Source organism: Pavona decussata, unplaced genomic scaffold (genome assembly GCF_977016875.1).
Source record: "Pavona decussata unplaced genomic scaffold, jaPavDecu1.1 SCAFFOLD_9, whole genome shotgun sequence".
Lineage (NCBI taxonomy): Eukaryota > Metazoa > Cnidaria > Anthozoa > Scleractinia > Agariciidae > Pavona > Pavona decussata.
In genome coordinates this window covers 4457350-4472959 of record NW_028145432.1, presented here as the reverse complement: position 1 = coordinate 4472959, position 15610 = coordinate 4457350, and the positions used below count along the sequence as shown (strand labels likewise).

At 41.2% G+C, this 15610-nt stretch overlaps 1 protein-coding gene across 1 annotated transcript; it reads right to left on the bottom strand.

The window, feature by feature from the left end:
* Positions 1-1010: 1010 nt before the first annotated feature.
* LOC146488676 (ATP-binding cassette sub-family C member 4-like) lies at positions 1011-15267 on the bottom strand. Its single transcript, XM_085116862.1, has 7 exons — positions 15074-15267; positions 11973-12514; positions 10916-11299; positions 5964-7300; positions 4984-5554; positions 3760-3896; positions 1011-1930 (listed from the first exon to the last, which is right to left on the bottom strand). Exons 3-7 carry the CDS (start codon positions 10999-11001, stop codon positions 1023-1025), a joined length of 3039 nt encoding a protein of 1012 aa, XP_084972988.1. The 5' UTR covers positions 11002-11299; positions 11973-12514; positions 15074-15267; the 3' UTR covers positions 1011-1022.
* Between the last annotated feature and the right edge of the window lie 343 nt (positions 15268-15610).

Genomic DNA, 15610 nt, shown 5'->3' with positions numbered 1-15610 from the left:
TTACACCTAAAGAAAAGTTTCAGCTTATGGCGATTATAGACGCAATACCAACACAGTGGCGACATCATTTAAAAATATGCAATAACTATGAATCCAATTCTTCGGTTCCCAATATTGCTCAGTTACATTTGAATGGTCACAATATTCGTCTCGATAAAGCTATCTCGAAAAATATTAACAAAGAAGCCCGCTCAAAGGTCGAGATTATACCAACCGCGCAGTCAAAATACTCGGAAAAATATAATTATCAACTAGATTGGCAAGAGATATATTGTATTCCCTTTAGAGTGACTGTAGACTCCAAATCACGTGAATTCCAGTTTAAGGTGTTACATAGGTATTTAGCGACGAATGAATTTCTCCATAAAATCGGCCTGGTATCTTCGTGTCTATGTACATTTTGCAAAAGAGAAAGTGAAACCATTGAACACCTCTTAATAGAATGTGATTACTCGAACAAGTTTTGGCAGGATTTAATTAAATGGCTCAATATGATAGATATCAAAGTGGAAGCGTTATCAGAGATTGACAAAATTTTTGGAATCTGGAAAAGGCAAGTAGACTTTCATCTTCTTAATCATTTCTTGATTCTGGCGAAACAGCATATTTACTCTTGTCGAAATAAAGGCTACCCGCCTTCACTAAGAACCTATCTTGCAAAAGTATCCCTAATATATCAAATTGAAACGACGATTGCTGAATCAAATGGTAAACGTGCTTTTCACGACGCTAAGTGGAAAAAGTTTCTACTCAAATAATTGTAGTTCATCTGGTAGCTTGTAGTTTATTTATTTATTTATTATTATTAATATTATTATTTTTTTGGTATTTATTGTCTCATCTATTAATTTCCTACTGTTTGTATTTTAATTATAAAACCTTTGTAATTAGCTATATACAACCGCTTTGTCTGAATCAATTCTTGTAAACAACTTTAATTAATAAAAAAAAAATCAATAAAATACAAAAAAAAAAAAAAAACTAATTGGTAAATGAGGAGCTTTACGAAACGTCAGCTAGTTCTAGATACCCGCCACTTGAGCCATTTGACTTAAGGTGCTTCCTTTTCTAATCACCAGTGCATCAAAGCTATCGAATTCATCAACCTCTCCATTTTTCAAAACCAAAATCTTGTCACAGTCTCTAATTGTGTTCAAACGATGAGCTATAGTGATCACTGTGGAGTCTTTCAGTTTCTCACGCACTACCTTCCAGATTGTTTGTTCTGTGTCTGGATCCACATGCGCAGTTGGTTCATCCAAGATGATGATCTTGTTCCTCTGCAACAACACACGAGCCAAACAGATCAACTGTCGCTCTCCTACGCTGACATTTGCACCTTGTTCCAACAACTCGTAATGCAGCCGTCCCTCCAGGCTTTGCACGAAATCTTTTAGTTGCACATCCTCCAAGGCTCGCCATAAATCTGCGTCTTTGAACTGCTCCATAAGGTCGAGGTTTTTCCTCACTGATCCACTAAAAAGGACAGGGTGCTGGCCAAGAAGGGATGTGCATCTCCGAGCTTCTCGGAGATTGATCTCCTTTATTCCAACTCCATCAAGTATTATTTCCCCATCTGCGTCTGGCATGCGCATAACAGCTGCCACAAAAGATGACTTTCCTGCACCCGTGCGGCCTGCAACACCGATCTTTGCTCCTCCTTCGATGCTTAAGTTAATTTTCTTCAACACTTGAGGTCCTCCAGGATAGTATGTCAGTGATACATCTTGAAATGTGATATTTCCTTCGTGTGGCCAGTGTTTCGGTGGAAGTCGTTCCTCTTTGTATCCAAGCTCAGATTCTAGTTTGGTGTACGTAATGACTCGTTCAACTGACGTCATTAAATTCTCAACGTCTGATGTTTTTCTAACAGTGTATTGTATCAAGACTATGGTCTGTGTAACGTAAACCAAGGCAAGTCCGGCAAAGGCTGGTTGATAAAAAGAGAGAGCATTTTATTGGTGAAGAAATTGCAAAGCCGAGTATACAATGCACCATAATACATGCACAACAACTGCTTTATTAATTCGTGTTCTCCATACCCAGTTCCCAGTTGTAATCAATTTCTTTTTTTTTTCTCAAAAAAAAAAAAAAAATGCTGGAGAAAAAAGTCTACATTGAGTGATTGGGAAATTTTCGTAGTTTTTTTGTAACTTAATTCGTCCGTTACGTTCGAAGGAAAGGTGGTGTAATTCAAATGCCTCAAAATGCGTGTGCAAATTACCAGTCTATTTAGCCTGGAAATGAACTTTTCCCATGTAATATTTCCTTTTTCCAAAAAGTTAAGAACATTGCAGACAGATGTTATCAAATAGAAGAGGAAAAAAGGGTTGTTTGGTTGAATTTTGGAGGGCAGGCAAGTTAACCCTAACTTGATGTCATTTGATGTCAAATTTGCTGCCTTCGACGACGTCTCGAAAGGACTTCAATGACTGGTCCAAGCTAGTTTCGAGGTATGTTTGAATTAATGTCTAGACGGTTGGTAAAAAAGTGAAATATCGAAATTTGAAGTTATGGTACATGTAGGATTTTATTATGAAAAGTGTCCGTCATCGTGGTTTGAAATGATAGCCTAGTTTAATCGTTTGAGTCACGATTGAGCCACAATCTGTAAAACACGGTACTGTCAAGTGCCTGTACGATCGATCGAAACACCTCATAACTAAACCATCAGTTATCTCTCAAGAAAAGAAACACCTCTCATCAGTTCTTGTTTCTAACGGTTATCCGTTTTCGTTTGTGGAAAACATTACGAAAACAAAGAAACAAACAACCACAAAAGAACCTGCGCCTGAAATTAAATCTACTGCGGTGCTACCATAGGTCAAAGGGTTATCAGAGGCTCTTCGCCGTTGCCTACAACAGCAGGGCATACGGACAGTTTTCAGATCTGACACAACACTTAGATCACACCTACTGCGACCTAAGGACACTGTCGATCCTTCAAAACAGGACGGAGTAGTCTACAAGATTCCCTGCGAGTGTGGCAAGGTCTATATTGGAGAGACGGGAAGATCTATGCTTGAACGGATCAAAGAACACGATAGGGACTAATATCTTGCTCGAACCCAATCCTCCGCCGTTTCAGAACACAGCAATGCGACCCACACTGACCACATTGGTACACCCGTAGGGTTAAAGAGGCTTTTAACATAAGACTTCACCCCGACAACATCAACAGGGATAATGGAATTGAAATTCCAGAAGCGAGGATGTCCACGATCAAACAACACAACAGCGGATCGGTACCAAAGCGGACGGCCGAGGGAACAATTTATTCAATAATAATGTATTCAATAATAATTGTATGAACGGCAAGGATTGAAATCCTCCAATCAACAACAGCCTAAGAGAGGATCGAAACGCACCAATCAACACAAACCAAGGTGCTATTAATGCTGTTACGCAATCAATCGGCACCATCGCCTGATGAAGACCAGCAGTATAGCGGTGGAAACGTCGCGATCCACATCTATATGACTCAATCGTGAGACAAATGATTAAACTCAGCTGTCTGGAGGATTATGCCATAAAACACCAGGATTCCAAATCCGGATTAACCATTGTTCTCAAAACTTACATTTTTATTTTGGAATTGTTCAAGTGTGATTTGGTAAATCTCCCCTTGTGTTAAAGTGATATTTTAAAATGAATTTCTTTTTTTAAGATAAAAATATCAAAACGTCAATATCTCGTTGACTTATGCTGATTTTTCTTGATCGTTCCTGAAAGTAAATAAACAAATTAAACAATACCAACCCGCGTCTTGAGACACCAGAATTGCAGCAAGGGCCACTGCGCCAATCAACAGTGCCGCGAGCAGGTCCAAACGGAAAGCAAGCCATCGTCCACCTCCCACCACCATAATTAATGACTGATTGTGAACATCTTGATACCTGCAACGAGAAATCTGTGATCACTTTTAAAATGGTCCTAATTCGGAATCGGTCGCCCTTATCTGTATGAATCTTGAGAATGATTTATTATTCAGTGAATGACAGAGGCGTACTTGGAAAAGGAAATCCGAGTGCTCCTATCAGGAGTCGAACCCAAGACCTTCCGATTACTAGACTCGTGGGAGCTACATGTAGGACATTAAACTAGCTTCATAGGACAAACGTCCTGCATACTGCCAGGATTTGAAAAGGACCTTTCCTCAAATGAGGGAGGGAACTATATAATGATAATTTGACTGACTGGAATCCAATTCTGTCTATATTTTTATTCACGAAAATGATTAGCGTCCGCCGAATTCGACGAACCCGTGGAAAATATGTTGCAACCAAACTCGTATAGAGGCGAAAATTTGTATTCTAGGAGCAGATTACTGTGGTTTGTCTTTTGAGCGTGGGTCATTTTTTCCGCTTTTCAATTTTTCTGAGATCTTGTTAATTTTGTTTACTCAGGAAGCCATGGTCATGGTCTCCTTTGTTTTGTTATGGCTGTTAATTTAACGGACGGCACCTGACATTACGTTTTAAAAATGGTTTCAATTTGTAATCTAGACATTGGACGAAAACCTTGCCTGGAAAGATTTAGAAAGCGGCCGAGGGGAATCCAAAACAAAAATTAAACTAAATGGTAGGGTACAACCTTGAGATTTCTCCGTGGCACGGCATGATATAGTTGCTTTCCCCTTACAACAAGATAGCTTGAGGTACAAAAAGAATAAAAACGAGGATCTCTTGGGTACGATTAAAATGTCACAACATTGTTAATTAATTTATAATTGGACACCGTCTTCGTTATGCTCCTCACCGAAACGTCATGATCACGGGAATTCACTTGCTGTGAATCCCTGGGCTACTACTTTAGCTACTGAAGTTGAAAACCTGAACAGCTATAAATCTGTATCCAATAAACCCGAGTCTTTGTTGGAGGATCGTTGTAAAGGCTCAGGAACTTTAGCGAAAAAAATGCCCGAGAGCTAACCCATCACGAAAAATGTTGCATCTCATCGTTTTTTCTGAAAGTTTTACATACCTGTAAAACCGGTCCAGGAAATCTCTTTGTCTTCGTCTAGTCCGAATCGTGTCCAGCCCATCAACGGTCTCCGAAATATGAGAAAAAACGGGACTACGACAAATCGACTCTAACCTTTTGATCTGTCTGGATGTCTTTAAGTAATACCTTGAAATACACACGGCGAACACAATCAACGGGACAACAACAAATAGAAGCCAAGGATTTGCGACGACAGGAACAAGAAATCCCGTCACCACAAACAAAAACATTTGGATGGATATTAGAAAGATTTTAGGTAATACTTCGTCCAAATAGCCGATGTCTTTAGAGAACCGATTCATGATTCTTCCCACGGGATTTGAATCAAAGAACAGGATTGGTGCTTTTAAAACAGCCCCAACCATTTTCTCATGAAGACGCTTAGAACATTTCACAGAAGCCACCAGGAATGCATATGCTCGAAAGATGGCGAATATCAGAGATGAACCGACCAAACAACCATAGATAATAAGGTTTATCTTGTTTTGCTGAGCATCTGGGTGCATCTTTGTGAGAAAAGAGAGCCACACATCAGGGGAGACTATCATTGCTGAAAAAACAACAACAAAAAGCAGAAGATCAGACATCAATGATTCACTACTACCGTGTTTCATCTCACGAGCAATCAGGACGAAGAATTGTTTCCTGAAATTTGATGGGGAACCGGAACGGCGTATCAAAACAAAATTTACAGAAATCTGTATACTAGTAAGCTGGAAATACAAGGCATCCCCGGAAGTATGTCAAAAGAGTTCACTTTAATTTTATTTAACAAACCCTGTTTTTATTATATATTGACCCCCGATATAGCTGTGCACGTGTCTCCCTGATGCTAAAAGGTATAAATTAAGTTGAAAATTATGATTGCTGTTATTTCAGTTAGTTGTTAATCAGTCTAACTTCTCAACCGGCAACCGAACAAGCAGCTCAGAGCCGTGAACAAATTTGTCGTTACTTACCTTGGCTAATAATGCATAAACAGCCTATTGCTAACATCGTAAGGGAAGACAATCCGCTCCTAAAGTAGTTCCAGTAATGTTCAGATGATACAACTCCGATTACGCGATCTTCTTCTGAAATTTGGAGACCTTGGGCCTCATCGGTTTGGGGAGCAATTCTACCAAAGCTGTCCGAAGCTTCATCCTTCTCATCGTTTTCCCAATCTGTGCTGTTCTTTGGCTTGTTTTCGCCCAATTTCTTATAAAGTGGGTCAACCGTCTTATTCAGAATAAATTTTTCTTTTAACTCAGTGAAGCTTCCTTGTCCCAACACCTGACCCTTGTGGAGCACAATCACGTTATTGGCTTCCCGCATGTGCTGTTCTTGATGTGAGGTAATCAGCCGCGTTTTCTGACCCAGGAGGCCCTTGACGCATTTTTCAAAAATATGTTTGCTAACTTTGAAATCCACAGCACTCAGGGGGTCATCCAACAGATAAAGGTCTGCATCAGCGTACACTGCGCGTGCTAAGCTTACTCTGGCCCGCTGACCTCCACTTAGAACTTCACCGCGTTCTCCGACAATCGTTTGATCGCAGTCAGGAAACTGCTGGATGTCCAGGTTCAGGGCGCATGCGTCAATAATTCTGGCGTACTTGGCTTCATCATATGCTTCACCAAACAGAATGTTTTCTCTTATAGTTCCAGAGAAGATCCAAGCTATCTGAGGAACAAACACAAGAGCTCCTTTGTAGCTTATTTGTTCTGTTGAATCTTCGAATTCGCCTGCGATTGCTGAGAGAAGAGTAGACTTTCCACTCCCTACAGGTCCAGTGATAACCGTTAAGCTTGCCGACTGGGCCGTAAACTCGACATCTTGTAAAATAAACTCATTTTCGCGTTTCGTTTGTTTCTTTGTAAGCCCCGTCACCCGTAAAATCGTTGTTTTTTTCAAATCTTTCATGTTACCTGGTAGTGAAATCGCTTGATTTTCTACGGGAAGATCCATCCGATCATTTGTTTTTAAACTTAGAAGACTTCTGTCGTTGTCACTACCGCTTTTAAAATCACAGTTTAAAGATAGATTCTCATCTGAAACAAGGAAGTTTTCTATTCTGGCCAGCGAGGCATACGCGTCGTATAATTCCAGCAAACCATAAGCCACGTGCAAGCAAATGGAATTTCTTAATAGGCCCATAAAACATACAAGCGTGAAAACATTAACAGGAGTAAGAGGCTGACCAGTTAGTACCAGAGTGATTACAGACAGCAGGGTCGCCATTGGCGTTGAAGTGTACTCCAAAGCAGCAACACCTGATAAAACGGCGCTCTTCGTATTGATGAAGCCTAATTCTTGTCTGCAATAAAAAGAGACAAAATATATAAAGATAAATAGCACCCTTATGCTAATAGGACGGGACACTACTATACTTTAGTAGACTGAGGTTCCGTCAAGAGCCCATCCGCTCCTGGTTATGTGAAATGTCAGTTGACCTCATCTAGTCATCTCCTTATGAAGACCCGAGCATGCAGTAAAGCGGTCGAAACACCGAGCCATTACATTGTGTTGTATATTACAGGACGCGTACATTCTCATGCAGGAAAGGTCATCTATTTGCAGCAAAGTTGAACATTTTAGCGTGGAGCCCCCCCTCCCACCTTACAACCACCTCGTTATCACGACTACTTATTTGTGTCCCGAACGAATTGAAATTCCAGTCATTTACTAGTTTTAGTTTTACAGCCACGTTAATCTGACCCCTCTTTATTACGACCACATTTTCACGGCCCGAAGGTGGTTGGTTTTTTTGTGTTTAAGATGAATGGCTGGGCCCCCGTAGGGTGAGTTCAATGCCCACCAAACATACCGGCTAATCGCATCTCACAACAGTAGGTTCACCTTAAATGGGTGGTGCACCAGTACCTCAAACGTCACCGAGGGATCGAACTTCGCTAACTACAAACACAGCACAGGACAAACACATTCACAGGGCAAAACAGGACAAAAGAATAAGTTAAAAACGGAAGGAACTGCTAACATAAACACACTCACTCAAACACACCCAGTACAACCAAATAGGCGACCAGGACAAATGACACTCGCTCAAGCAAACCCATGCAGTACAACCAATTAAGGCGACCAGGACAAAAACATACTCACTTAAGCAAACCCAGTGTGACCAATGGAGGCCACTAGGACAAAAACATAAACACACTCACTCAAGCAAGCCCAGTGCCACCAACTAAAATGACTAGGAAAAAAGACACACTCACTCAACAGACTCACCCCGAAGAAACGGGGTCACCGAGTTCCTACCAGCAAAGAGAAAGACAAGCATCAACAACAGAACAGACAACACCGCTTGCACTCCACTGCCGATGAAACTAACGACGACGGCGGCGGAACCGAAACCTCTTAAATAAAAGTAGAAAGGTGATAAGCAGCGCGTGCCTTAACATTCGTAATGACATCATCATCACCAGGACGAACGTCACGAAAACGATAGTCATAACGAGAAAGTCAAATGAAGAACTGTAAACTTACAACAATGAAGCGAATAGCAAAAAATACGCGGGACACGCCTCAACTCACCAGAGTTGAAAAATAGGACGTGACGACGTACAAAGGAGAGACGGACGGAAGGCGAAAACGAGGACACGAGAGTCTGTAACCACCACAGGACACTCTGGGCCAGAGGACAACGAAAAAACAAATTCGCGGCAGTTTCCAAAACAGGATCACAAAAACAAGGCAAATATAACGTGTAACCAAAGGACAAAAGACGGTCAATCGAGATAAAAAAGAAAAAAAAGAAAAGAAAGGCTGCCGCCAGGTGGTAGGCCAATAAAGAACTCCATAAGAGGGAAGAAACTTGTCAACACAGTGTGGAGTAGACTGATGTTCAACAATAACAGATAGACATACTAACAAAACTTGGTCGACATACCAAAGGGCGCACAGAGATGACGGGGAGAGGAAGAACCTATCACAAGACAAGAACGAGAAGAAGAAAAAGCACCGTCCATCGCACGCCACGCCAGCAGAAGAAAACAATAAAACGGAGGTGGAGCCCGAGGATTAAAGCGAAACGGACTTGACAAAACATGAAGAGGAGAAGCACTAAAAACAGAACGAAACCAGTAGGAAACAGAAAAATGCTTGCCCACTGAACAATTAAAAACCAGACTTTAAGTTTAACATCGAAAACATTAAAACTACCGGCAAAAGTGGGCTCAACAATAACAGAACTAGGAACGACATCACGTTTGCCCTTCCAGAATAAATCAAAAGCAAGCTTACAAAGATCAGATGAAACCCATGGAGGTGTGTGAACTAGAGAAGCCACATACCACACCCTGGAAAGAGCTAAAGCATTAATCACAAGGGTTCTACCCCTATATGATAGAGAGTGGCCTTTCCAAGAGGCAAGAGTGTTCTCTATAGAACAAAGAAAGATAGCCATTAACATTAACACAACTTTGGACAGATCAACCCACCGAAGAAAGGAAGGGCCAAAACCCATCTTGAGCAAGGTTGCCCGCATAAAATCCCAGTCAACACGGTCAAAGGCCTTTTCCTGGTCAAGAGAAAGAAGAGCAACGCGCACGTTGGATAAGGCGGCATAGTCCACGACATCCCGCCTAAAAGCCACATTCCCTCCGATAAAACGTCCAGGGACTCCATACGTCTGATCCTTAGCAACGACAAGATGAATTACCTTGAGAAGCCCGGTAACAGCGATCACACTCGAAGCAAGTTTATAATTAACTTTAAGAAGAGTGATCGGCCTCCAATTACATGGATCAAGACGATCACCCTTCTCAAAAGAGGAGCAATAACACCTCTGTTCTGAGAGAGAGACAAACGACTAAAATTATAGCAAGAATCCAAGGAAGACACCAAATCAGCTGCAGGCACACTCCAAAACTTAACATAGAATTCCATGGGAAGGCCATCCCACAGAGAGAAGTATAACAGTCGTCGAGAAAAGGCGAACTTCAAAAACCTCTGCCTGATGCGCCGGAAAGCAGAGGAATCAGTAGGACAAGAAGTGAAAAGCAATGAGTAAAAAGTAGAGAAAGAACAGCAAAAGCTTTCAGAATGAGAGAAAAAAGCACCATCAACTGACAGAGATCCAGCGATCAGCAGACCTCTTTTTCTCAAGACGGAAAAAATAGGCTGAAGACGACACCCCCTCCTCAACCCATCTCCCTCGAGAACGAACCTGGGCCCCCCTTGCAGCTTCCAAATCGAACTTAGTAAACTCAGCCAGATCAGAATTTTAAGGCCTGACACAAGAGACAACACCTCTGTCCACACGGGACTTGAGGAGGTCGACAAGTCGCACAAGAAGGTCACGATCTTGAGAAGGAAAATGAGAACGGAAAGAACAGTTTCGGACCACTTCGCTAACGAGGGGATATCGATATGGCGGTTCTTTCAGGAACGCCAAAAGGAAGAGACTTATTCCATATACGCATCATCTTCGAGACTTCCAAAATCCTGGTCCAGGTGGGATGACATCAGGAACAGAAACGTAAAGTTGGGCAGCACAATGATCAGAAAAGGGACAAGGAAGAATCTCAAGACGAAACAGACGAAACCCAAGCAAAAGAACAACCAAAGAGATGAATACGAGAAGACATAGAACCATGGCCATCCCATCTAGACGGGGTAAAGGTAGAAGAAGACGTATGAAGATAACGCCAGATATCAAAGACGCAACAGGAATCGAAGAGATGAACTAAGGAGACAGTACTCTCAGGAGAACGATCGTCCAGAAGTATGAAACAATGTCATTCAAGTCTGGGCAATATTTTAGCGCTCATTACGTCTTACCAATTGCAAGCATAGCGCTCAATACATTTATGGAGGGAACAAACTAACTGCTGTATTCCATGACTTTATGAATATATATTTCTAGTTTCTAGGTACTTGTAGACTGTCTAGCATACTCAGGGCTTATTCATACCTTCTTAAATGTTTTATTCTCTCTTGGTATTGATCTTCCCACGCATGCGTTTTGATGGCACGTATCCCACGGACCACCTGGTTCATCAACGAGAGGCGCTTGTCGGAAACCGCTGCTATGCGCAAGCGCAGTGTAGCTCCAGCAAATGACAATCCAGCGAAATATGGCACAAGAAAACACAGAAAAAGAATTCCCAGGAGAGACTGCCAGCCAATCAAATAGACGAGTAAAAAATGTTACTACAACTATTTCAAAACACGACATCACCCAGTAGAAACCCCACTTGATAGCTTCCTGCTCCAATCGTTGAACATCGTTCGAGACAAGGTCAATTATGTGACCTGTGGTTAACTTTAATAACGCATCCCTCCGAAGAAGAAGCGTCTGAAAATAAAAAAAGACAGATTTGCTTGTCAACAAATAAACTCCATGGCAAGAGAAACTGAGTGCACTGACTAAAGAGTGAGGCGGCTGAGGATGAGTGGGATGAACAGCAATGTTAAATGAATCACTTAGTTTGTAAATCGTTGTGACGATGTTCTGTTGAAAGGAAAAAGGACTAAATGGGCTGATGTCCCCCAAAACAACCCACAAAGTAAAAAGTAATTCATCTAATTTCTAGTCTTATTAGCCTGCGTAGAAAAAGTTTCCGTTGTGGTTTTGTGCCTTTATCGCCGAATGAACGTGCGGAAACTGGGACAGAGCGAAAAAACGGAGGAAGTATGGAGGGGAGAGGAGGAAACGCTTGCTTCGCAGGCTATGAGGTAACTTCACAAGCGGAGTTTGTTTCCCCATGTAGCTGTTGTACGTGATCGCGCCCACTACTTGGGGTTCTTTTTCATATCAGATACATTGAAGACCATTAGAATTTTGACAGATTTCCTTACACCTAATGCGCAGGCTCACCACGTGATCTTGGCCCTTTAACTAACACGTGAAGAATATTTAAATATATATTTTAGGGCTTTATAGACGATCGGGTTACTTGTGCCTTAGATTGTCTTTTTTAAATAACCGTTGCTCTTTATGTTTAATATATAAGCTTTTGTTAACTTACTTTCATGTAAATTAGTCCTTTGAGGGCGCTGCTTATTCTGATACCCCACACTTCACCTCTGTATGCAAACTGGTGTGAACAGAGGTCACGGGTCAAAGACGTAATGAGCATGGCTAAAGCACATCCATAGAGGCGATAACTATGCTGTGACTCAGTTGACAACAGGGACGCCATGAAATATCCAAGAAGTAACGGTTCAAGAATGCGACAAACTGCATTCGAGGTGCCAAATAAGATAAGGATTAGAACATCTTTAGCAGGAAACATCTTCATAACGCTTTTCCAAAGTCTGGGTTTTTTTCCCTTTTCTTTGCTATCTGTGATTTCTTCATTCCATTTTCTTGCAAGTTTTTCAGTTTGAAAGCAAGTGGTGTTTTCTGCTGAAAGAGGTATGAAGTCAGATTCGTCAAGAGTTCTTTCATTTCCCGTCTTGAAGACGATGTTCATCCATTGAAAGAGAAGAAGAGACACGAAGCTGTCTTTTTGTACATCTGCATCGTTGTTGATCTTCTTATATCCATTTCTTGCCATGACCTTCAGTTCTAGAGTTGGATTAATAAAGAAAAAAATTTTAAAAAATGACCTGCAACGGGATCTGATCATTAAATTTGTGCACTGGGAATGAGATCTGGGGGGAAATGTGGGCTGGAAGCTGGCATTTGAGCAAATGTTTGGTTGGTAAATCGGATTTCAGCTTATTTATATTTCACAAGCGAGACTGAGCGAACGAGACAGCACAAACCTTTCAAAGTTTCCCACGTAAAAACCGCCAAGTTAATGTACGAACTCCGGAAGCGATTGTTACTGACGCGTTTTACAGAAGATGAGTGTTCTTGGATCACAAACATCAAACTGATCATGAATAAATAAGACCACTGCCTTTGTTAGGAGCATAACCATATTCTACTGAAAAGGATACAAAGCTCGCGTGAATGCGTGGGTGAATGCCTGATTTCACGGTATATGACTACATGTACCACACTTATCATGTCTGTGTTCATTCTCTAGTGTATCGCCTTATGCTCGTGCAATGTTTAAAAATTATCTGTCAGGTATATGACCTTCGTTTTCAAAAGAGCACTGACGTCAAACGAAAATCAAGAGAGGAATACAGGGGCACCCTGCTTTACGGAAAGTTGTCTTTGTTCCGACCAAAACTGATATATTTTCTCTTACATTAGCGCGCTTAATACGCAGCCGGTTATCTGCGCACAGTATAAATTGTCTAATATTCAGTCCATCCTATCTGGCTGAACCACAGACTGAAAATGTCAGTGCAGAGCAAAGTCACAGACTATTTTAGATGACTACGTTGTAAGGCGCGTTTGAAGTACTGAGAGAACATTAATTTTAGTGTCAGTCTATTTTAATGAGCGGAAGTCTTCTAGAATCGATTTTTTTTTATTAAACTTAACTTTTAATATGGCTAGGCAATGAGTTACTTGTGTCAGACTGGAAATGACCAAAAACAGGGGAGTCACCGACTTCGTTTCAGAAGTATGTCATCTGAAAGACCGCCATAGTTTCGAAAAATTGGTCTTTTTTACTCCACTGGCCCCAGTGTCTGTTAGTCTAACAATATTGCATGAGATTTCCTAGACTGATTAAACTTTCTATGCCAAATTGTATGAGTGGGTCTTTGAACAGTCATTCAACCTGTTCAACCGGTGTCGTATTTGCAAACCCTGAAGGCCACAAGTTAGCGGGATTCAGATGTCGCGTTGGAAGAAGACTGGGACAATTCTTGACTTTTGTTCATTTTTTTCACAATCTGTGGCGAATTGGAAAAGAAAATTCCTGATCCATCCATCCATAAAACACTGTACAGTAGGGAGGTTGCGAATAAATAAATAAATAAATAAATAGATAAATAAATCGCGTCAATGTATTTAGCACAGAGCCGGCTAATTGGGGACACTTTCCAGATCGAATTGGAATTTAGAAGTGCAGGTAACAACGTTCTGTTGGTATGCTTGAGGCTCTGTATCAATAAAACACGTATCCGTGACGTTTACTCTGAACGTCGGCTTAATACAGACACCCGGATAATACGGACACTTTTGCGTGTCCGTATTCAGGGTGAACCGTGTTCCTGATTAAGAGTGATTTCCATATGATAATTGTGAAAATATTGATATTCTTTGCGGTTGGGAGATTGCAGCTATCATATGGGATCAGGCTCAACATATATATCTATATTTTTAAGTTTATACGATCAATGTGATGATAGCAAAACTGCTGGGTGTTATATTCTCTGAGTACTTTTATATAGTCAGTCAGAGTTGTGATCATTTCCCTAATTATGCATCACTGACCATTGGCCAAAGACCGACTGAGAAAGCATAGTTCCTAATTGCTGATGCGTAGAGCCTTGAGTAGAAGAGCTGGGTGTGTATAACAGCTAGTCTGAGAAAGCGTTGTGTTTGTTCCCTCATAATGTACGAGTACCAAAAATTTACTTGATCCAACATTCAATGTATCGCAGTTGTTCGTTGTAAATTACCAGTTGATGCTGTTAGCTGATTTTTGCCGGTAAGTAGAGTTGCGTGCGTGGATCCAGGCCGGCGGAGCAGAATTTTATGCACCATTGATTGAGAAAGCAATGCATATGTTTTGTCACAGGTATGTGAGGTGAAAATCGTCTTTGAATGGATCTAATATAACGTCAGGACTCGATTTTAATTATTTTGAATAGGTGATCGATCGACGCCTGTGAAGTTGCGAGATGCGTTTGGGTGTTAACTGGAGATTGGCGATTCCGTGCTGAAAGCTTCCAAATTTATTCCGCTTAGGGATGACCCGGGGATGTGAGAAAGATAAACATTTCCTTGAAAACTTCTTTTAAGAAATTTGAGCTGTTGTAAATTGTTAGGAGAATCGCCCTGCATCGCCGCGCTCTCTCTCTCTCTCTCTCTTTCTCCTAATGATTGGGAAATAACTGCGAAACCTAATACCGAACGGGGTGAACCTGAACTAAAGAACATCCAACCCCGAGGAACAGAAATGTTTACATCTCAACTCTACAACCTGCTTACGAATTTCGTATCCAACATAAGAAAGTGTAGCAAAAGCCGTGCAATAAAAAATAACTCAAAACTCACCGGGCGGTTATAAACCTTGAACAAGACGTGCGACGAATCAAAAGGAATGGTTGGTTGGTTTCTTGTTGTTATTCGATGCTCTTCAGTTAAATTTAATCAGTGTCTCAGAAACTAGCCTTATTTGCATGCCTACCCATTTAGATTACCATGAGAATAAAAAGAAGACAAACCCCTTGTCAACGGCCTGAAGCGGTTCAGCACCCACGAATCAAATCCTCTACCAAGTGAGACGTTATTTTCACCCCTAGTCAATGAAGCAGGGAACTGATGGACCGTCAGTTTCATCATGTGCAAAAGACTCCTAGAGATGTATTACCCGTCCCGAATAAACTTGAGCAATGCAAGCAATCTTTAGTTTGTACGATCATGTAGTGTTTCGTAGTTTTAGTCAGTGTCTAGTAGGATAAAGGCAGATACAAGAAAGCTTTAGTGAAGCTTATCCAATCGAGGAAACTATAGTCTTTAAAGCGTCTTTCAGCGAAATGCACTAAATTGATGGAAGAATAATTTGTCTCAAGTTTAGCTCTGAGAGGCTTT